At 47.3% G+C, this 22,280-nt stretch overlaps 1 protein-coding gene across 7 annotated transcripts in view; it reads left to right on the top strand.

The window, feature by feature from the left end:
* Positions 1 to 94: 94 nt before the first annotated feature.
* Positions 95 to 22,280, top strand: part of LOC119441537 (probable serine carboxypeptidase CPVL) — an 80,144-nt gene continuing 57,958 nt past the window's right edge. The window contains exons 1-4 of one of the 7 annotated variants that reach the window (XM_049661369.1): positions 105 to 500; positions 1,125 to 1,341; positions 7,001 to 7,331; positions 8,172 to 8,193. In XM_049661369.1, the coding sequence (XP_049517326.1) occupies positions 415 to 500; positions 1,125 to 1,341; positions 7,001 to 7,331; positions 8,172 to 8,193 (656 nt within the window). In that variant the 5' untranslated portion in view covers positions 105 to 414. Of the gene's footprint in view, positions 501 to 1,124; positions 1,342 to 7,000; positions 7,332 to 8,171; positions 9,042 to 22,280 lie in introns of those variants that run through there. The other 6 variants (XM_049661366.1, XM_049661365.1, XM_037706155.2 and 3 more) reach the window with 6 other exon arrangements.

The raw sequence follows: 22,280 nt of genomic DNA, 5'->3' as shown, positions 1-22,280 counted from the left end.
TGCGTCCGTCGAAGGCTAGGCGCCATTGGCCCAAGCCTGCGCGAGAAGTGTGCCCGTATAGGCTTACATCTGTTGATGTAAGTATTTACGCACATAGCCACTTCAGGCAAGGCCCACGCGCTATCCATTTGCCTGATACTCGCGGCGGAGGATAAAGTGTACTGCCTCCCTCCTGCAGTCTTATCGGAAAAGGAGATAACGAAAACGCCGATGGCCACAAGGCGGCACTCTATCGTATCCTCAAGCGTGCACGTGTAAACTCTGCAGGACTGCCGGATTTCGTTGTGAAACTACGTTCTGCCAATGAACTCGAATAGTTCCACGTCAAGCGTCGTCTGATCGTTGAGAGGAAAAGGCTAAACTGAAGGGTGACCATCTGCAACCATCGCTGTCCCGTGAGCTAAGCACCCGAATATGAAGCATGCCTTGTTGGTTCTGTGTGCGCTGACCGCAGGCGCTCAGGCCTGGTTTGGGGCCTCAATGCGAAGGCTCTACAATGGGTGAGTAGACATTTGCGAGTACGTTGTGAGTACCAAAACAGAAGTCTTTGTTGTTCGCAAGAGAGGTGGTGTGGCTTTCTTTCGAACCGACGGAGCCTGCTCCGTCGATACTAAGTACATTACGCAGTTACTTTTTTAACAAAACGTCGTTATATGCATTGAAGCACAAAAGTAATGGAACGCCAATGCATTTCTCCGCAAAGTTCGGGAATTATTATCTCGAAACTGGTGTCGTCCTGAGAATTCGTTCCAAGTGGATCCGCCTTGCGAACTCCACGGCTAGGATTTGTAAATTGCAATATGGGCCATATGGGAATTAGTTAAAAATTTAATTAGTGATTTTTCGTTAATTTGTCGATTAGGCATTTCAATTTTTCTGCAAGTAAAGTCCGCCTCTTCGCGTAGACCAGCTCATGAACTTGAATTGTGTTATCTGCCACAGGCAACCTTTACAAAATTTTGAAGTGTTCGCTGGGAAACCCGGTATGTTAGTAAGCAGCGGGATGGTCTTACGGGAAGTCTAAACGAAAACTCGTCTGCACGACTTCGTCACAAGCAAGTGAGTTGTTAGATGTCGCCCTAAGAGTGATGTCACCAAATATTTCTTCACGCGTGCCACCGCAGGCCAGACAGCATCCGCAGAGCACCGTCGCAGCTGGGCGACGTGGGCGACCCGCTCTTCCTGACGCCACTGATCGAAGCTGGCCAGCTGGAGCAGGCGCGCAACCTGAGCCGCGTCGGTTCACTCGGGGCCGTGCCGGACTTCCCGGGATACTCGGGGTTCCTCACTGTCAACAAGCAGTATGGAAGCAACCTGTTCTTCTGGTTCTTCCCTGCCAAGGTACATTGCCCAAGGCCCCCGGCCTGAAGCTCCGTTAAATCGTACATTTTACAGGTATGAAGAATGTGAGAGAAAGCTCCGATAGTCACCATTGCGTGCGCTACGGATCAAATATGAATTAAGCCAATCCGGCCTGGTTTCTTTCTGCGCTCTCTGATCGAAGCACGTCCTTCTGATCACTTTGTTCGTAATCATGGAATAGATGCTCTGCATATCAGGTAAGTTTTAGTGTAGACTGAATTCTTGATACTACCTACGGAATTTATTATTGATGGTCGCGTTAATATCTTCATATCGATCACTTCTGTGGATTTGGTTGCACCGTCTAGGGACACATATTCTTGCACTTATTTCTTTTTGCACAGGTTGGTGACAAGTATTTCGTATATTCTGCTCGAGTTGATGACATAACCCTAACAGTGCTGCCGATTCCACCATTTCGTGCTGGTTTGGTGTGTGAATGTTATGATGTTGTAAGGCTGTTACTCCTAACCTCAGTAGATGTAGAACTCAATCCAGGACCGCACGCTTACTGAGAAAGTTACGAATGCACGAACACTGACTTACTGAAGACGACACTAAAAGAACAAAGGAAGACAAACAAGACATTGAAGGAATCGACTTCAAACCTGAAGCAAGTGGAAGGAACAGTATCCGGCAGACAAACAAAAATTACTGCCATTGAGGATGAGCTAGCTTGATTGAGACAATGCGAACAAAAGACCTTGGAATGTGAAAGTTGTTGGAACAGCACGAGCAAACAGCATGACACCGTTATTAAAGTTGATGACATGGAGAATAGAATCCGCCGAAACACCTTAGTAATTTATGACGTTACTGAGAAACCAGACGACGAGGCCAAAGCACTAGAAAATAAAATACGGGAAGGTAACTTTAAGGACATACTCGGCCTCGAAGTCAGATACATAGAAAGAATTCATTGGATCGGCAATCGGTCACGGTCAGTGCCTACGCCTGATTATTCTTGACATTTATAATGCATGAAAAAGCACCAAAATTGTTTCGTGTTGTAACAAACTCTACGGCATACAGGTATCAGTATCAGAAAATTTCCCCAAAAGAAAAAGAAACATCCGAATTAACTTATCGCGCTCGACGGCAGTTCATCAGGCAAACGAATCTAAGTTTTAAATATCATTTGATAACCTAAGATTAAACGGACGAACATATGCGCGTGGGATGCGGCACAAGAGAGGTGACCCGCCGTGGTTGCTTAGTGGCTATGGTGTTGGGCTGCTAAGCACGAGGTCGCGGGATCGACTCCCGGCCGCGGCGGCCGCATTTCGACGGGGGCGAAACGCGAGAACACCTGTGTACTTAAATTTAGGTGCACGTTAAAGAACCCCAGGTGGTCCAAATTTTCGGGAGTGCCCCACTACGGCGCGCCTCATTATCAGATAGTGGTTATGGCACGTGAAACCACACAATGTAATTTTCTTTTTACAAGAGAGGTCGCCCCTATCTATACGGGATTCGCACACCTTGTCACCTGCTCAAGGTAGCGCCAAAGAATGCAGAAAAAAAAGGCAAGGTAACAAGACAGACGTATTTCTGCGCCGCTTTAGATTGTGTGCCTTCATGCTCAAAGTGCTCTAAATAAAATTGATGAATTAGAAGAGTTACTCATATACTGTATTGCCCAGATCTTCTTACAATTACCGAAACTTGGCTATATGCCGATATACATAATATTGAAATTGCTACTGCCTCATGTCATTGATATGCGCAGGTCGCGATGGTCGCGGAGGCGACGTAGCCATTACGAAAAAAAAGGAGGATAACATTTCAAGAAAAGCCTGGAAACATTATAGCCGATGAGATTGATGAGATTGTTAGATGAAATTGTTATTGACTACTTAGAAGAAACCTCGGATACTTTATCAGTTCAACCTTGCGGAGGAGTTAACGGTCTTTGTTTACAACTAAAAGAGGATAATATGCATTGCGAAAAGAACTTCAAATATAAAAACTTCAGAGAACTGAGCGGCAAACACCGTTTATTACGCGGAGCAAAATTAACATAAAACGAAAAGTAATAAGACGACTAAAAAAGACGGGAAGATAAATTCTGCAAAGACAAAACAGCATGCAAATTGAAGCAGACAAATCAGCATGCAAATTGAAGTCAAAAATGAAAGCTGGAAAAGACGATTTAGTTTCAAATACGTTAAAGAACCTTCATAAGGAAACAACCGCAAACATTTTGGTCCCGCTTATCGAAGCCAGAAGGCTTGATCAGTAAAATAGATCAAAGTGGCAGGTTTGGTAATAGAAGATATGCACACTGCAGCAAATGCATTTAACACGTATTTCCAATCCGTTTTCACGCGCTCGCAGACCTCGCGAGTGCGCCCGTGGCAGTCGCTGCCGCACTTGGTGGGCGAAATCCTGATAATAGAATCAGGCATTTTGAACTTGCTTTTGCAAATAGACACCAAGAATGCGCCGGGCTCTGATAACATATCAAATGAATATTTGAAACGATACGCGCAGCAACTGTCTCCCTTTTTGCGGGTTATATTCTCCGAATCGCTGAGTATACAGCAGCTCTTCCCGCGGATAGGTTATGCGATAAAGTGATCCCCATCCGTACAGAAGGCAATGAATTACGCGTGGAAACATACAGACCAATATCACTAACGAGTTGCTGTTGAAGATAATGGAACATACAGTAAGCAAAGCCGTCATGGCGTACTTAGAAGGAAATAACATATTGTATCATATACATGCAACACGGTTTCATAAAACGGTTGTCAACTGTAACACAAATGTTACAGACAACACATGATTTCGCATCTGTAATCAACTCCAAATTTCAAGCTGTTGTCATTTTTATTGATTTTTCGAAGGCCTATGATAGTGTCGTGCACTGCAAACTAATCGATAAAAGTAGGTCTATCAGAATTTAACACAATCTAATATAATGGCCTATCTGTCAAGCCGAACCTAATATGTTGCCATAAATAATTATAGCACTGACCAACTCGAAGTTTATTCAGGGATGCCATCCGCGATGCTCCGTATTAGAATCGGACCATTATTGTTTCTCATATACCTTAGTGACACCGCTGGTTGCACCAAAAAATGAGTGAAATTGCGGCTTTTTGCCGATGTAGTGGTAATTTACGCTTAACTGTGTGTAATCAATGACGCGCTTTGATTAAATACTGCAGTAAACAATATAACACGTTGTTGTGACATGGGAGGAATGGAAATTAATCTTAATAAAACCAAATATATCACCATCTCTCATAGAAAGACGATCTTTGAGTTCAATTATAGATTAATGAGTAACGATTTAATACTAACTCACCTAACAAAATATTTAGGCATAACCTTTTCAAGTGCGCAGAAATGGAATACTCATATTGACAACACATGTATGAAGGCCTTCGGAACGCTCGGTTTCTTGGGAAGAAAACTGCAGAACCATCCTATCTCAAACTATATAACACCACATAAAACTTTAGTAAGGCCGATTCTTTAGAATGGTAGCGTAGTGTGGAACCCATGCAAGAAAGGACACACATAAATTTAAAAAAAGTATCCAAAATAAAGCGTTGCCATTTATATAACCGAAATATTGTCGACAGGAGAGCGTAAGTGCTCTTAGAAACCAAGCAGCACTGCCTACCTTTGTTTCCCGGCGTCGCGCTGGCATGAAGTTTCGTTTTATGCTTTATCATGACAATATTAATATAAATAAGCGGGATTACGTGCCACCACCGCATCGACACTCCGTCAGAACCTGTGATCATGAACACATCAGGCAGTATCTCACACACTGCGACACCCCCGTTCAAGTATTCATTTTCTCCGTGGGCAATCCAAATCTGGAACGCGTTTGTAAAGGAAATTGTTGAATCGTATTCTGTGGATGGCATTGTTGCAAAATTGGAACCACATTTTGGTTGCGCGTGAGAGTTTTTGGGCGCATAGCTCACAACATGATGCGCAGGATGAATGCTTATTGGACAATGGTGCGTATTTGCATGCTACTTTATGATTTGGGATGCACTTATTGAAATGCACTGAAAAGTGGTAGTTTATTGAACTTCTCGTAACTAAAATAATGCCATATGACTAATATTCCAATTGTTGTGAGCACTTTTTTGTTATTCCTGCTTGATTCACGGGAAACAAAGAAAGTTTATTGCGTTGAATGGCAGTGGCATTGTTTCCTTTCCTATTTTTCTTCCTTCTTTTTGGCCTGTTATTCCCATACTCATGTACGTACATGTTTACACAACCCGCTTTCCTGATTGAGCCTGTGAAAGAAGGCTCACAGTAAGGTTAAATAAAAGTAATGAATAGAATCCAGTAAACACAGTTCAGAAATGACAGCGGAACCAGCCTATGTATTCATCGCGCTCCAGCGATGGGAGCACATGCAGAGCCACTGACATCGTCTTCCTCTTTACAATGACCCCGACGGCGAAGAAGGGCCAGCCTGGCGAATTAGGGCAACGATAGGGTCGAGGTATGGCTTGAGGTGGCCGACGTAAATCGTCTTCCGTTTACGGCTATGGTTGTCGGAAACAGATGCCGGCGGAGTGGTGACAAGGTGTACAGTGGCGGCTCGTGGGTATACGGCCGCTGACTTCATCATCCTGATTACAATATATTCGCACTAAGTTCATGCATTGCAGTAATTTTGGTGCTAAGATGTTCGGTAATATCGCTCCCATAGAAGTCTAACGGGCAGTTCTACCAGAGAGAACACAGCACCGGGGAACTCGCGGATTTCCCCCGAATCAGACTTTGTCCCGTCTCTCCTATAGGAGAGGCGGTATTTTCTCGTACGCCATTTAATTCTCAAGCACAACATTAAACAAAACCAGCGCAACATAAAGCGTCGTCACGCAAAGAAAAAAAAAGAAAGAAAAACAAAACAGAAAAAAATGGAAGTTGCACACGACAGAAATGAAAAGGAAAAAGGAACACTGACAAAATGTTTTACGTCTTATACGACCAATTGTGTCAGGAAACGCAACGCGATGCCTGATAAAACACTTCGATGCGGCCCTAGAAACGTCGGTATTGTGTGGCTTTCGTAAACAACACAACGTCGCAAGTGGAATGCCATATTCGACACGAGTCGCAGAATGGTTTGGCGAAGTGTTCGGACCACGGTGGCAGCCTTGGCCGGGCTAGGGTGTCTCCGTCAACTCTTTACACAGCCGCACAAGAAACGTAGGCATGGACCACTGCAAGAAACTTATATAGGCATCGGCGGCGTCTGAGCTCCGGAGCCCCTGTGTACGATCTCGACGTGCACGCCACGGACTACGTCTCTACTGAGCTTGACAGAACGATGGTTACGGTGGTGTTCAAATCACGACTGGGCGATACGTTCCTGCGCAGTTCCTGAACCACGAGAACATACTTTCGCTTCAGACGTGCAATGTACGAACTAAGGAAGACCGTTCGAGCAGAGGGTCTTTAATGAAACCCGAGGGTCGGGCAGACAGAACGCGGAAGGCGCTGAGCGCACATCTTGCAATAAACTAGCTGCATTTATCTTCTTTCAAATTATCCTCTCATCAGGAGGCTACCAGAGCCGACTTTATTCTGAATAGCAGACTGCAATGGAGAGAGGGGCTCCGAACTTCACTCGTGGCTTTGGCTCGGCTTGCAGGAGAACCCGGAGAAGGCGCCCGTGGTCCTGTGGCTGCAGGGAGGACCGGGCGGTTCCTCGCTGTTCGGACTGTTCGTGGAGCACGGACCGTACTGGGTGGCCAAGGGCGGCGTGCCCGAGCTTCGCGACACCACCTGGGCCCAGCGTTACTCGATGCTCTACATCGACAATCCGGTCGGCGCCGGCTTCAGCTTCACCCAGGACGACCGCGGCTACGCTCGCAACGAGGAAGACGTCGGCCGTGACCTGCACGAGGCCCTGCAGCAGTTCTTCACGCTCTTCCATGAGTACGCGGCCAACGACTTCTATGCAACGGGAGAGTCGTACGCCGGTTAGTAAAGCTTATTCGCGCACTTTTCGGGATACGTGTTAAAGAGGAAAAGAATAGTTTAAAAAATACGTAGAAAACATAGGCCTTATACGTGTAACGTAAACCAAACCACTATATGACTAACACAAAAAAAATTGAAGGACACTTTGTAAATTCCAAAGTGTGTTAGGCGAAAGCCTGTGCCCATTCGACTGACTGCCGCCGCATGCGCATTCGCTCATTCTTCTTCCGGAATTTGGTATCGGGGGAATCCACATTCTTGGGGCACTTCTCCGAACCACTTGCCGTGGAATCATCACCAGGCCGCTTCGGAGCCATCCGACTAACTCGGCTGCCGCAACGAGATGTCTGACGAAGGAGCGTTGCCGCAGGCGCCGCTGTGTCATCACGTGATTGCTGAGAGAAGTAACGGGGAGAGGCCACAGCTGTGGCGGCGCAACTATGCCATGCGCCGCTGCGCCATCACGTGATTGCTGAGAGAGTGTGAGGGGGAAAGGCCACAGAAGGGCCCGGACGGACGGACGGTCAGACGCCGCGAGTATGAGCCATTAAAGGCTTTCGCCTTAAAACTGTGTCAATAATAGGTGGTATGCACTCACAATAATTAGGTAAATGCATACTATACCTATATCGTCTGCATGTCATCCTTGAGAATTTACCATTGGCGCTCCTTAAGCATATGCCTCAAACCAAGTTAACTAACCCAACAAGGAGTTTCTTTATAGATGTGGTTCTCCGTTTTGTGGGACTCATAGGGAAACGAGGTGTATACCACAGTCGCTGAACTCCAGTTTGTTGAATTTTACTCCCACGTCATACACATTTGTCTCCTCGTTACAGGCAAGTACGTGCCGGCCATCGCTCACGCTATCGACACAGCCGTTGCACCCAGAGTCAAGATCAACCTGCGGGGAATCGCCATTGGCGACGGAATGGTCGATCCAGAGACCATGTTCGACTACGCCGATTTCTTGTACCAAATTGGCCTAGTAGACAGAGGACAAGCCGACTACATACGCACGGAGACTGCCCGGGCCGTCGCTTACATCAAGCGAGGACGATACCTGGACGCGTTCCTCATCTTCGACAAACTCATAAATGGTGACACCATCTCTGAACCGTCGTACTTCAAGAATGTCACCGGCCTCGACTTCTACTACAACTTCCTCCTTTCAAAAGAGCCGGAGGGCTTCGGCTGCTACCACGCTTTTGTCGAATCCCCCGTTGTCCGCAAGGCCATTCACGTGGGTAACCTGACTTTCAACAACGGAGACGCCACTGAGAGTCACCTTCGGGAGGACATCATGCAGTCCGTCAAGCCGTGGCTCGCGTCACTCATGGACAAGCCGCAGTACAAGGTGCTCATATACAACGGTCAACTGGACATCATCATCGCGTACCCACTGACGGACAACTTCGTGTGCAGCATCCAATGGTCGGGCAAGGAAGCTTTCGACAAGGCGGAACGTAAGATTTGGAAGAGGCCGGACGGAAACGGCGTCGCAGGATACGTCCGGAAAGTGGGAAATTTCACGCAGGTCCTTGTTAGGGACGCCGGTCACATCCTACCCTATGACCAGCCCCAGGTTGCGCTCGATCTTATCACACGATTCATCGACGGGAAGCCCTTCGATGCGTGAGATCCTAACGGAGGGCTCGAGTGTTGCTGTCTTTTAAGTAGAATGTAAATAAATAAAAATCAACAACAAACAGGATAAACGGCAATGAGATGAAATGTCGCCGCGATGAAACCACAGGAACACGAACATTTCGAAGCAGTTTTCTAGAGCTTGCCGGAAAACTGCCGGTTATTGCAATCTCAAACATACTAGTATAGAACGAGAGATAAATGAGATGCAAAAGGCAGAGAGGAACATACTAGTATAATAAATAAAAGGTGCTCTGTACGAAAACTGCCTCTGGAGCAGCGATTCAGGGCCCAGCGCGCACGATAGCAACAGTTAAAGATGAATGAGTGTAGAACAGTTACCTATAGTTTCACGAGGTACGGAGGAAGAGGAGGGGTGTTACTTGCTGCCGGCGTAGTTAGCTTTGCAAACGCTGCCGGCAACTGCTCCGCCTGAACGCCACCTATCAACTTGTATACGGTCTGAAACAATGCGAACTGCAGCTAAAAACACCAGGCATCAAAAACAAGTTGACACGGAGCCCAATGCACTGCGCGTTTTCCAAACCCCGACGACCCACAAGGCTCAACATTAACTTTGAAACTGTGTATCACGAAGCATATCTCTCCTAAATATCCACTGTCCACACGAAAACAAAATATCACTTGCATTTCACTTGCGTATCACTTGCATTTGAGTGTGGAGCCGCATTGCGTTTCAGTTTATCGATCAATATCTTACGTTCTTCAAATATGGAGAACACAGTGATGTGAAGACGGATACAGAAAAATGTGAAAATCTGAATCACACTTTGGATCGAAGATGTACTGCATTTTGAAGGTATACAACCGGCCGTTTCATTTCAAGGTAATATGATATGCCGAACAATTAACAATACTTTCTCTCCTTTCTCTTTCCTCCTCCCACTCCCTCCAATACTTTCTATAAACAGAAATCCCTTCGTTCGTTCGTTCGTTCGTTCGTTCGTTCGTTCGTTCGTTAGTTCGTTAGTTAGTTAGTTAGTTAGTTAGTTAGTTAGTTAGTTAGTTAGTTAGTTAGTTAGTTAGTTAGTTAGTTAGTTAGTTAGTTAGTTAGTTAGTTAGTTATACGTTTTGTGGTTATACGGTTATTGGCCGTGTGATTAAGCAGAGTCGCCACCTGAGGGGCACTGGCTGAAACAACAGATAGCGTGGAAGGTGCCGCATGTCATCTGCTAGGCACTACGTGCATGTTCACATGTGCAGTCTACGTGTACAGCGTGAACAGCTTTAAATTCTGCTTCTTCTGTGGCTCTAGCACAGTCATACATGCTGGTCTGCATTTTTTTACGGTGTACAAAAAAACTTAGCGTTGCTCTGTCGTCTTTGCACTCTAGTAAGATCAGTGAATGACCGCGTCGAGCGCGCGATGTGTTATTGTCGCACACTCCGCCAGCGACAATCATATCAATTTTATTATCGCTTGCTGTTTCGAGAACATCACAAAAAGCACTTTACATTTTTAAATTAATGACGTGGTAGCAGCGAGAGGGAGAGATTCAACTTTTATTGGTGCCAGCAATCACGAGGGCGGACGCAGCCTTCCTCCGCCTTGCAGACGGCCGAGATCCCCTGGGTCTCAGCGATTGCCTCGGCTAGCTGGACGACCCAGACCTGGTCTTGCTGGTCTGAGCTGAGCAGCAGGGTCTCCCACTGCTGCCGGTTTTGAATTTCGCTGCCCGCGAAAGGAGCCGCCTTCGAGCATGCCCATAGAAATTGTGGCAGATCCGCCCTACCTTTACATAATTTGCATTGATCATTGCATTGCCCTGGATAGAACCTGCTGCAGGCCACCGGGTTAGGATACATGTTTGTTTGCAGGAGGCGCCAGGCCATCGCCTGTTTCCTGGTTAGCGCGGGATGAGCTGGCGGGTACCGGGCCCTTCCCAGCCGATAGTAATCGGTTATTTCTTTGTAGCTGACCATGCGGTCTCCTCTCGTTCCCGGCTGGGCCGGCTCACTTGCTCGGCGTGAGTCGCCTCGTTGCCGGGGAGAGAGGAGCAGCGAGACGTGAATACCGCGCTTTAGTTACTTGTCACGGTGTGTAGATCACAACGAAAACTCTGTGACACCACCGAACATGAACGGGGTGGTGTGAACATCGCTCAGCAGTAGAAAAAAGAGCTCTAAGCGTTCACTCGTATCATATCACGTCATACACTTTATATTTCGATAACTGTAATATGATAATTGCGATAATTGCATGACTCTCGCTTAGTGGTTATGCGACCAGAGATGTTCTCTTAATATGTGGATCTGATTCCACTACGGCGAATAAATTTTGCCTCACAATTAAGTCACGCGCTTTTGATTAGCTGCTACAAAAGGAAAGCATAAAATATGGCATTATACAAAGATCATGTAGGAGGAGTCTCTAGACTGAGGACGTCATAACACTGCGTTGAAAGGTGGCTACTATAATTTCCTTTCGCTATTCATTGTGGTGTGCTTAGCTTGGTGCAAGGCAATGACCGCTATTAGCTGAAATAAAACTACCTAATGGTTCTACCTCCTCAAATAGTTACAACTTTGTCACATCGCTCTCATGCGCGCAACCGTGCAGGGGCGCTAAAAATAACCTCGTCTGAAGCAACCTGATGATCCTACTAACGTAATGTCACAGTGGCCTAGCTTTCCTAATTCGACTCATTAACTGTTCGCATTTCACATCAAATAAAGAAAAAATAATAAGAAAAGGAGCTGTAGAGGGCGCATCAATTGGTGGTGTAGAGTGCTCATTTACTTGCTAGTTTACCTTCGTTGTACAGAAATGCAGACTTTTTTAAACCAGCGTAAGATTTGCAGAGAATGCGGTATCAATAATTGACGCAACAATATTAACAGAGTAGGCGGAACGCAAGCGAAAGAGGCACAAAAAGCCCCGAGAAAGTACCGAAACAGAGACTGCGTGGGTGAGTTCCAGTCCCCCATTGAATGCCAGTTTGCGCTTCTTTCAAGTAAATAGAAACGTTGTGCGCATTTCGTGCAAAAATATGGCATTGGAGGTCAATGCAGGATCAGCTCACTGCAGTAAGTTCGTTTCATTACCAGAAAATCGGGCCAAATTGTTCACAGCGGAACGCTGACGCGTACATTTCAATGCCCGCCGTCGACCGCCTATATCCACTAACGCGGTGACGGTGCAGCCGCCTATAGTTCGATCTCGCGGTGAATACGGTCATACACATAGTGATTCAGAGGAAAATAAATAAACGCTATTTTCTGCTACCCTCACTAGCACGGCTCAGCGCCTGATGTGTCGGTTTTCGGATAGTTACCGGTTTATTAAGGCGAAAGCCTTATATGTCTCACGAGTCAGATCGACCTTGAGCGAAAACGCGTCGGCGACACGAAAGCTACAAAAAGGCTACGAACCCTCGACCATTGGTGGGACTCGAACCAACCTTTGGTGGGACTTGAACTCTCGACCTTTGTAATTACGAGGTATGACTAAGCGAAGTACACTAAGCGAATTAAGGGGAATGACTAAGTGAATTAAGAGGATGAATAAGCGAATTAAAAGGGATGACTTAGCGAAGTAGACTAAGCGAATTAAAGGGGATGTGTACGTAGTGTGTCCGTCTTTAATGTATCGGCACTTGGGCTTTCGCCTTCAGGTCGTCTTAGGGATAACATAAGAGACCCCGTGAATTTTGATTTCGTAATACCGTGAGCAAATAGATCATGTATTGTGACGCTAAAGCAGAAGTGGAAAAGAATAACAAAGATCGCAAGGACAACACTACCATACTAAGGCGCGATCCTTTTCATCGAAAATTGGAGGACGCCTAAGCTTCGCCTTTAAGAGTAGAACGCGATAACATTATCGGGACCCGTTCACATCGTTCGCATACGGCAAGTAGGCTTCATTCACTGCAACACTGAACGTGGGAAAGCCAGCTTAAAAAGACCACGCTTACACCGATCCCCTGAAAGTCGGCAGAAATGCATTGCTGGAAAGACGTTTTTCCAGGGGCAATATAAGTGGTCTTATATTAAAAATGGGAGGACGTTTAAGCTTCGCTTATAAGAGTGGAACGCGATATCATTCAAGATCTCTGATTGCTACTCATGGTTCCCGACGACTGCAGCTTATGCAACCGTTGGTTACTGGCAAACACTGGCGGCGAACGCTATGCACGTAGGCGAGCTTTCTGATGGGAACGCGGCCTCTTCTCTTGCGTGGGCCGATCCCGGAGATAGTGCACAACCGCGCCAAATAAATTACATCATTTTCAGGTTTCCGTATTTGTTTCGCACTTTTAATATTTCAGTCTGAGAACATTTAACATAAAAGGCATGCGCTGTGGGTGTTTTGTTTCATGTCATTTGTTTGTGGATTGTCTCACAATTCCGAGGAATAGCTTTGCCAAGAATGCAAGACAAGGTATGAGCAACATTAATGATAGAACGGTGTGGCGTACCTAAACGTGGTTGGGGATGACTTTCCCGGCCGCGGGCGCCAATGCCGGATTTTCTGCGACACGGAGCCCTAAACGCTGTCGCGTTAAAAATAAAATATATAATTACACCACCGTAATGCTTCTGTCGATGGCGACGCGTTTGCGCCGGCGGATAACCGAAATCTAGTCGGCCGAGTTGAGCGTGCGTTAATGCAGTGCCAAAATATCTCGGCACCAGCGCTGCTGTTCGCGTCTATGAGCGTTCCGGAATTAATTCTGATGTCTGTCGACGGTAGTACGCCTAAGCACTTCTAGAGCCTTCCTTTAGGTGCTCGTAGCTCATGCAGTTGCCGACGTCATCTGTAAACGAAGCCTCACTCACAGACGCGGGCTTCTCCGGACAACTACACTCGCTGCGGAGAAGCCAGACTTGATGAATATGTAGTTGTTCGTGACGTACATCTGCCCGGATACACGGAAATTATTCTAAGCCCATCGCCAATATTCCAGCTAAGAAAATACGTGGGCCGATATTCTGCGAATGAACAGCCAGCGCTCGAGCAGCCGCGAGCGCGACGCAGGCGCCGAAACGCCATATTTGGCTGAACGCTGGTCACAGACAACGATCTGGAATTTCTGCAGAAAAATATATTCTGCTGAACCAGACACGCGTCAACACTGCAGTAAATTATTACAGTACAGTGCAGGAATGCAGTAGCATAGGCGTATAAGGGCGGGGCACTTGCCCGCACCCCCCCCCCCCCCCCCCCCTTTTGAAAGCCGGTACTTTTGGCAGCACGCTGGAAAGTCCAACAAAACTACAGCTGAAGCGCAATTTTCGTTCGTAATAGAGTGGCTACGTAAGTAATGCTTTTCTTTAGTACGTATTATCTGCTTGGGCTGCGAGGATTGTCTTTTGGGCCTCCTCGGAACGCGCTCTAGCGGACGACGCGCGTATTCGCCATACACGCTCGCATTGCGGAGAAGGCCTGGCGCTGGGCAGTTCCCGCCCAAACAAATTACGGCTTGCGCTACTTGCGTCAGGCGCAGTTTTTTTGGGGACCGCCTAACCGTACTTTAAAACACAATCAGCTTGCTATATTTAACGTACGGACGAGGGGAGAGGTCCGGATAATGTATTATAATCAGCCGCGCCCAATGATTGGTGCGCCCCCTATTTTCATGCGTCATATAAGACGTTCCTAGTTGGTTTCAGTGATGTCCTAAGTGAACTGAACAAGACACCTTGTTTATATTTGGCGAAAATAAAGGACGCGTTATAGGCAATGTGTAGGTAAACTTCAAAGAAAGGGGACTAATTATGACGTTTGCAGTAAATTACGCATGCAAGTGATTCAGAGCTTTATGAATGTGTTTTACGAAAAAAGCAGAATTAATCCCCCTGCCCTGGGAGAACAGTGAACTCAACCAATATCAAATCTAACGTAAATTGAGGGGGGGGGGGGGGGGGGAGGACACTATGGTAAATGTTATGGAGAATTAAGTAACATGTGCGTTGACGAATTACTGGCTTTTTCAAAATTTCCAACATTAAATGCTCCAAAGCATCACGTGCGGGCAAGGTTTCAAACGCAACAGTCATATACGGGCAACTTTTTAAAATATGCGATATAATTACAGGAAACTGAAACCTTTATTGCAACTGTTCGAAAGAAACAGCTTCGCTGGAAATTCAGTTGTACTCCTCCAAGGTCGCATACATAGCTGTCTTTTTTTCTTGTGCATATTGCAAGTAATTTACGTTCATTGCACTTCGTTGAGTATAACCTCGACAATACTATTACCTAAACAAGCGATATGATGTACACTTATACATTAAGTACAATTCTTGCTTATTCACTGCAAGCAAATATGCATTTTTATGTGCCTTGTAATGCTGCTACTGGGCCGAAAGGGGGGGGGGGGGGGGGCAGGGACCTCTGTCAGGCATGCATCGCCTTTTGTCCCTGTATCGTCATGAGATCGTATATAGTTGAAAGAAATAAATGTCAATTCAAAACAAATTTTCGGGCCCCCATAGTTCACCATGTGCGATTGATAAGTAAGTGCCAGTTACATATAAAAAGACAAGACTCATATATAATATATATATATATATATATATATATATATAGAGAGAGAGAGAGAGAGAGGTCAAATTGTTTATAGTTTGCTTACTTAAACACCTTCCCTCGTGTAGGGTAGCAAACCGGACGTGCGTCTGGTTGACCACCCTATCTTTCCTTCCTTCTTTGATATAACGGCAACGGAAATGGGACACCGACAGAGATAAAAGAAATACACAGGACAAGCGCCGAACAAACAACTGTTATAGTTCAGCTTGTTTTCCTCTTCTCTGTGTGTTGCCGTCCCATTTGCGCTGCCGTTATATCTAACATCAACCAACTCGCCCAGTTTCACGCCCTATGGCTATACGTATAGTTTAGTACCTCGATCTTTTCATATCCATAACGCAGCGCGCCTCCAAAGTATGGGGAATAATATGTTCAACCAGGTAAACAATGCTTAGAAAATTGTACCGCGAAAATTTTAAGAGCACGAAAGCTAGCAAAGCGTGTTTCCTCGGAGCTTCGCTTGTCCATATTTGGAGGCATATACGCTAGTGCGGCACACCGCATGGCACACAGAGGCACTTCCGATTGTTGTCACTCGAGGGACACCTTGATAGAGTTCAAGGCGACATACAATAATAACACGTTGCACATACGTTACGTATACACAATGTTCAGACTTGACTCGCCTCCTATTGCGGTCGCGGGCAGACCAGTGGCAGCGCCTCTAGGCCCGTCGCCGTTCCCTAATTGCGGATACATCGAAGCCCAAAGCTTAGTAACGACACGCTAAGAAGTTTTTCAGTAGCAAAAACTTGTTGACACCTCTCAGGAGAACGCAAGAACTTGCCACTCGTCGTCAACAGCACGTTCGCCGTGCACCCTCCAACGCGATCCCACATACCAGCATGGCGCCGGACGATAGACGGCACTGTGATCGCAAAATGGCGGCACTCAATAAAACGGTCTTACAGTGTACTAGAAGGCTTTGTCGTGGGTTCAGAGGAGGGCGCGGGCTGATGCGCATGCGTGTTGCCTGCCGAGATACCTTCCGGTGGTGCAGGCTCCCCCCACATTTCTTTTTGATTTCCTTTTTGCCCTGGGGGAAAAACTAAGCCAAGAGGGGGCGCAGCAAGACGTTCCCCCTTTGGGTGCCTTGATGCCAGCGCCGAATCGAGGCACCCTATTACTCTGGGATACGGCGGCTGCCGAGGCGGGCGGCGTTACCATCTCACTGCGAAGTAAACTGCCGGTTTCTGCACTGCCGACCGGGCAATTATTTGTAGGGTACCCCGACGCTTTGGCAGGAATAAAAAAAGTGCAATTCTCGAGACCGGCTCGGGGAAGATTTCACGTCGTTCCCGCGATGATGTTAAATGCCTGCCCACTTTGTTGTTACAATCATTACGCTTCCGCGGGAAGTTTATTTGCCTATGTCACTGCCACAGCCTAATCATACGGAAAGGGTTGACCCGTTACCTTCGTCATATGCCCTTTGCTTTAACCGCATCGGGTTTGATTGTTAAACTGCCGTGGTACATTACGCGGCTGCAATAAAGTAAACATGCCAAGCGCTCGCATAGGCTCGGAGGCCAATTTGTTCAGTAATTATGGATATGCAATCTCAAATGGTTCGTCTACGGCACTCGTGCATGCTAGCTTTTACAAGACCGCTTTCTTTAAATACAAAGCATAAGAGTAAATTGGCCGAAACAAACAAGCATTTTTCAGAGCATGTATAAACACTTTATTTACAGTAACAACTACAACATAAGGCGCGTCTTGCAAAAATGTACCAGAACAGCATGCAGAAGCTAATCAGCATCCCAAACGACCACTCCCCCCCCCCCCCCCCCCCCATATTGCATGTTTAGCCTAGTCACATCTGTCGGAGTTTCATTGTCTGCTTTTTGTCTTGTTTCTCTGCATTAACTCCTTTCACGAAGAAGTACGGCCGAGTAGTCAGGTAGAAACTGGCCACCTACTTTGTTAGTTCAGCCGCGTGTTCGCTGCAACCATATGCAGGTTCGGGAGATTCCTGGGTATGGCGCCATCCGATAGCAGGGGCCTTCCGCTGGACAGAACCTTGGTAATTTTTGCCGTCGCTTGAAGATACTCAGATTATGTTTTGCATTCCGTTAATTACATAATTAGTCTTAATTATTTGGCAACTTCTTTAAATATTGTAATCAGATGAAATGTGTCGGAAAACTGCGGAGCTACATGAAAAACTCCCGATACAGCTTTCTGTTGATCTATACGTGCTACATAAAAGTTTTTTCCGAGCGCGAGAGGAGCCCGCGAATACACACAAATTGCCGCGCAACTGGCCGCTCGAGGCACTTTGCCTGTATTCGCGGGCTTCTTTCACGCTCGGAAAAACACTCTTATGTAGCATGTATTGAGCAACAGAAAGCTGTATCGGGAGTTTTTCATGTTGCTCTACAGTTTTCTGACACATTTCATCTAATAATTATATTTGAGAAGTTTCCTAATTAATTAAGACTAATTATGTAATTAGACGGAATTAAAGAAATAATCTGAGTATCTCCAAGAGACGGCACACTGCATTACATTTGTTCTGTCCAGCTACGTGGCATTTGCTTATTTTTAAATCTTGGTGCATAATAGTTGGGACACCCTGTATATCGCTGCTCGAAATGTAGCTCGCAGACCGCGCATGTTTTATGCATTATTTTAAATGCACGGTGAAAGTTCCGTTCCCACTGCTTTCTTCGTTCTTAATTCCTCTCGCGGAACATTGAATAAGGATGCCTTTGGCGCCTCTTTCATGCGGCTGTACCCCGTACGCCGTACGTCACTCGGGGGCGAAACAATAGTTGCGGCGACGGTTGGACACTTTCGCCTACCCGTGACACACGTCTGTAACGTGAGCGACACGCAGAGACAGTCACTACACGGAAATGAAGCCCGCAGCAAGCAACGAAGTCGCAGCCAACCGACCGCCACTGCAGCATAGAACAAACAAGAAGGTTTAAAATGTTTTAAACCTCCTTGATTTGATAATAAAGTTTACGTTATTCCTTGAGAACAAACAATTTGAGAACAAATAACCACCCGCATGCGAGACAGCGAAACGGGCGGGCGGACTGGCGAGTTCAGGAGGAAGCTGCTGCAGCGCTTCTAGCTAGCGCATTGGCAGGCGACAGCGGCCTCTTCGGTGGAGAGCATAGGAAGGATGGGCGAGTGAGAGGTACGGTTAATGTTATTGTTTAGCTTGGTGTTTCATTCCGTCATTGATCCGCGGCCCTGGCACGAGATGCCGAACTAGACGACGAACCATCCTCATATGAATGCACTCGCCTGGCCGCTTCGTACTTACGACGCTTCTTGAGGCGTGCGGCTCGTTCTTCCTCCATCTCCTCGGCTCGCTGCCTCCTCTTGGATTCGTTCCGACGACGAAGCCTGGCTTCTTTTAGTCTCTCCGACTCACTTTACATATCTGCCAACGAATCCCACCGAGCCGCCCCTTCCATATATGCGATGCAACGCCGGCTCCTACGGCGATGCAACGCCGGTGGTTGCTAGGCAACGGCTCAGCTCGCGGTTTCACCGGCTCCTCCTCTGACGTCATGCCAAGTGGCACGGCGAGCGGCGCTGCCAGCTGCAGCGGTTGCTAGGCAACGACTCAGCTCGCGGTGCGGCCACCGACTACAGCGAAGCGGCGAGAATGCGGCCAATGTAGCTCTCGCTACAAAATGAAGCAAGTCCCTGACCGAGGTCGAAAAAAAATCAAAATGACGTTTCGGGATCCGTACGGATCCCTTGTTCACAATGGACTGTCGGCTAAGCAGAGGGTTCTTAAATAGCGTTGAGCATAAGAGAGCTACAGAAGAATTAATTAATTAATAATGCAAACATTACTAATACTCAAAGGTGCTGCTAGGTAAGGGAGCCCTCCGTCTAGGGCTCCGCTGGTAGTAAATGCGACGCCTTCCGTTGCGCGAAAGGCCGAAGGGGGATGGGAGGGAAGGAGGGAGGGAGGGAGGGAGCTAGGGAGGGCGGGCGACGTTATGCTGCGGCACCAACCCGCCTTTTTCACGGCGCTACGGCGCATGCGCCTTGCCCTGGCGGATTAGTCGCGAAACGTTTTGGAAGGGTCGCGCGCGCGGCCCCGTCTCGGGGAAACGTCCCCCGAAAAAAAAAAAAAATGCGCTCGCACGCGCGCTACTGCAAGTGCAAACTCGTGCCGTGTACCTCGTTGAAACTTCACTGGTAGCTCGACGTCGGTGCGGTACGGAGAACGTGCGTAGCGTAAGATTGCAACTCCACTTTTAACAGAAAGCGGCGAGGGCTTCGTCTAGACTGCACAGGGAACCACGTAGTTGCCGCCTTGCATTGATAGCTGTAATAGCAAATTTATCGATAAACCCCTGCGTTACACTTGGACGACACTTAAAAACACGTTGCTGACGTAGACTTCTTGCTGCGTCGGTCCTCGCTTGCTGGTAGCGGCAGCGTGTGCCCGACTTCACGTACTCGTTCAAGACGCGGTAACACTGGGTCGATACGAGACCGACAAGACGCGCACGCCTACGATTGGCCGACCATTCAGCACTGTGTCGCTGAGACCATTTTATCATACCAGGCCTACAAGACGTAACCGACGAGCGCGAGTTGTCGTACTGCGACGGGCTTTCTTGTCAACGGCACCGATAAAATCAGCGTGCCGACCATCATTCGACCGAACCCCGCGCGATCGGCCGTCGAACCGATAACGCGATAGCCGCAACGGCTTCGTTAGTATATATAAATAATCGCGCTCAAAGTGAGTCAAGACATGCCTACGAAGTTTAAATGCACAAGATTCGACCCTCCTAATCCGTGCACATAAGTTTGAGCCAATGTTGATGCTGTTCAGCGAAGGTTAGGCCTGGCGCCGTCGAGTTCGCGCACCCGCTACCGGCAGACCGGTACTGAAAAGTAAGCAAGTTATAATTAAGGAAACTGCTTTTATAGTCCAATTCTAGCCTTAGCGATTTGGAATAAACTACCCTTCGCTTCGATCGCCGCGTACACAACAAGCTGCAAGCGGGGACACAGCGCTAGCTGTGCCCAACGCCTGTGCCAACATCTGTATACACGTCACCGTTCCCGTAGGCTGCCGGTCGTATTCGCAACGTAGATGGGTGGGTTTTTACGTGTTGGCATGCTGACACATTTCTTAATTCCTGAGATGCACTCTTTATCTCTGCGTCAAACCCGAAACAAGAGACGGTACATTCGGTACAGCAGCATAAACAGCCGCTTCGCTCAGTTATATACCAACGGTGTCAGCGATGGCATCCGCGTTTTTGCAGGAGAACACGGCCTTTAAATGAGCGCTTATGCGAGCACAGTTTGCTCTAATAATGTTTTATGACACGCGCAAACTAACTATCGCGAAGTTAAAGAAAAGCGAGAATCAGTAATAAATTAACAGCTCAATATTTGTAACTGGATCACAGCCGCCATTGTTTAAGTGGCTCAGCCGCTCATATTTACTCGTCTCACGATGAAACAACGCGGCTCATATGAGCAGATATGTGTGTTTTATTCTACGTTTCGACATTCTTTCATATCAGCGCCTTTCATATATGCACCTTTCCCCCTTTTTTTGACGCTAACAACGATCTGTGGCTGTAGATGCTGATGTAAACAAGTGCATCGCTTTGCTAAATCTGACGCGGAAGGCTGCACACTCGAAAACATCTTATTTATGCGAAATGTCTACAGAATGTGTAAAAAGAATTACAAAAAAGCGAGGTGCAAGTGCAGGAGTTAGCGCCAACAAACTCCAAAGCAGCAGCTACGGCAGAGGGAACTCAGCGTGCCTTTATCGGCCACACTGTAAACAAAACAGCACACTCAGGCCTGCTCACCTTACATGTATATAGTTGGTGAGTGCTACATGGCTTCCAGGAACGACATGCTGCCCCCCCAGAAGCCATTAATAATTATTCGCGATCCACGAAACGCACAACCGATGCGCACTTAACACGGGCGCAGGTTCACAAATCAACCGTCGAAAGCCCCAGCACCCTACCAAAACGTTTCCAGCGGCGCGCGGCAGAGGGCAGCACAGGAAAATGAAAAAGGCGGAATGTGTATCTTGCGACCGGGCGCAAGGGGAACTGGCGACTCAATTTCGCACGCGAAAGGAGGAAAGCGGGAAGAAAGCGTGGGACTGAGGGGGTGCAGCTTCTACTCTGCTAGCAACTGCGGACTTTAAACTGTGCGCGGCTGCGGGCGGTCGCGTGCACCGTATCTTGAAAGCGATCTGCACACAGCTCCTACCTATGTATGCGCTGTGCTTTCGCCGCTCAATTTCCTTTGAAGCGATAGACCACCCGAACCGTCGCTCGCTGCTGCTGCGCGCTTGTTCACGCCTGCGTTTCGACAGCGGTTGTGAGCGGGCATCGAGTGTGATCTATTCATGTTTGCCTGTGCGCGCTGACACCATGCTTGTTAATTCAGTTAGTAAGCGAATGTGTCCAAGTTTATACAGTCGATAAAACTACTATCCTCTGCTAATTTGCTATTGCAATTGATGCTTCGCCTTTAGGGCGAAACTGCGACTTTCTTTGTTTCCATTCTTTGCATCCAATTCGCCCCCTGTCTCTGTTTCTCTCTCTTTCTGGTGCCTCCGGGTTATCTGTTTTCACTTTCAATAGCGCCCTGCTCTTTGTTGCCAACTTTCTTGACTATACTTCCTCCATTCTGTGTCCACGCTTTTCAGGTAGAGATACTAGGATGCCTGACGAAGACATCCATCAATTGTGAACGCCGCCATGCACTTTGGCCGCCT

Source organism: Dermacentor silvarum, chromosome 2, assembly GCF_013339745.2.
Source record: "Dermacentor silvarum isolate Dsil-2018 chromosome 2, BIME_Dsil_1.4, whole genome shotgun sequence".
In the NCBI taxonomy this organism is placed as follows: Eukaryota; Metazoa; Arthropoda; class Arachnida; order Ixodida; family Ixodidae; genus Dermacentor; species Dermacentor silvarum.
The sequence above is the reverse complement of the archived record's forward strand: the minus strand, read 5'-3'. Positions and strand labels throughout refer to the sequence as shown.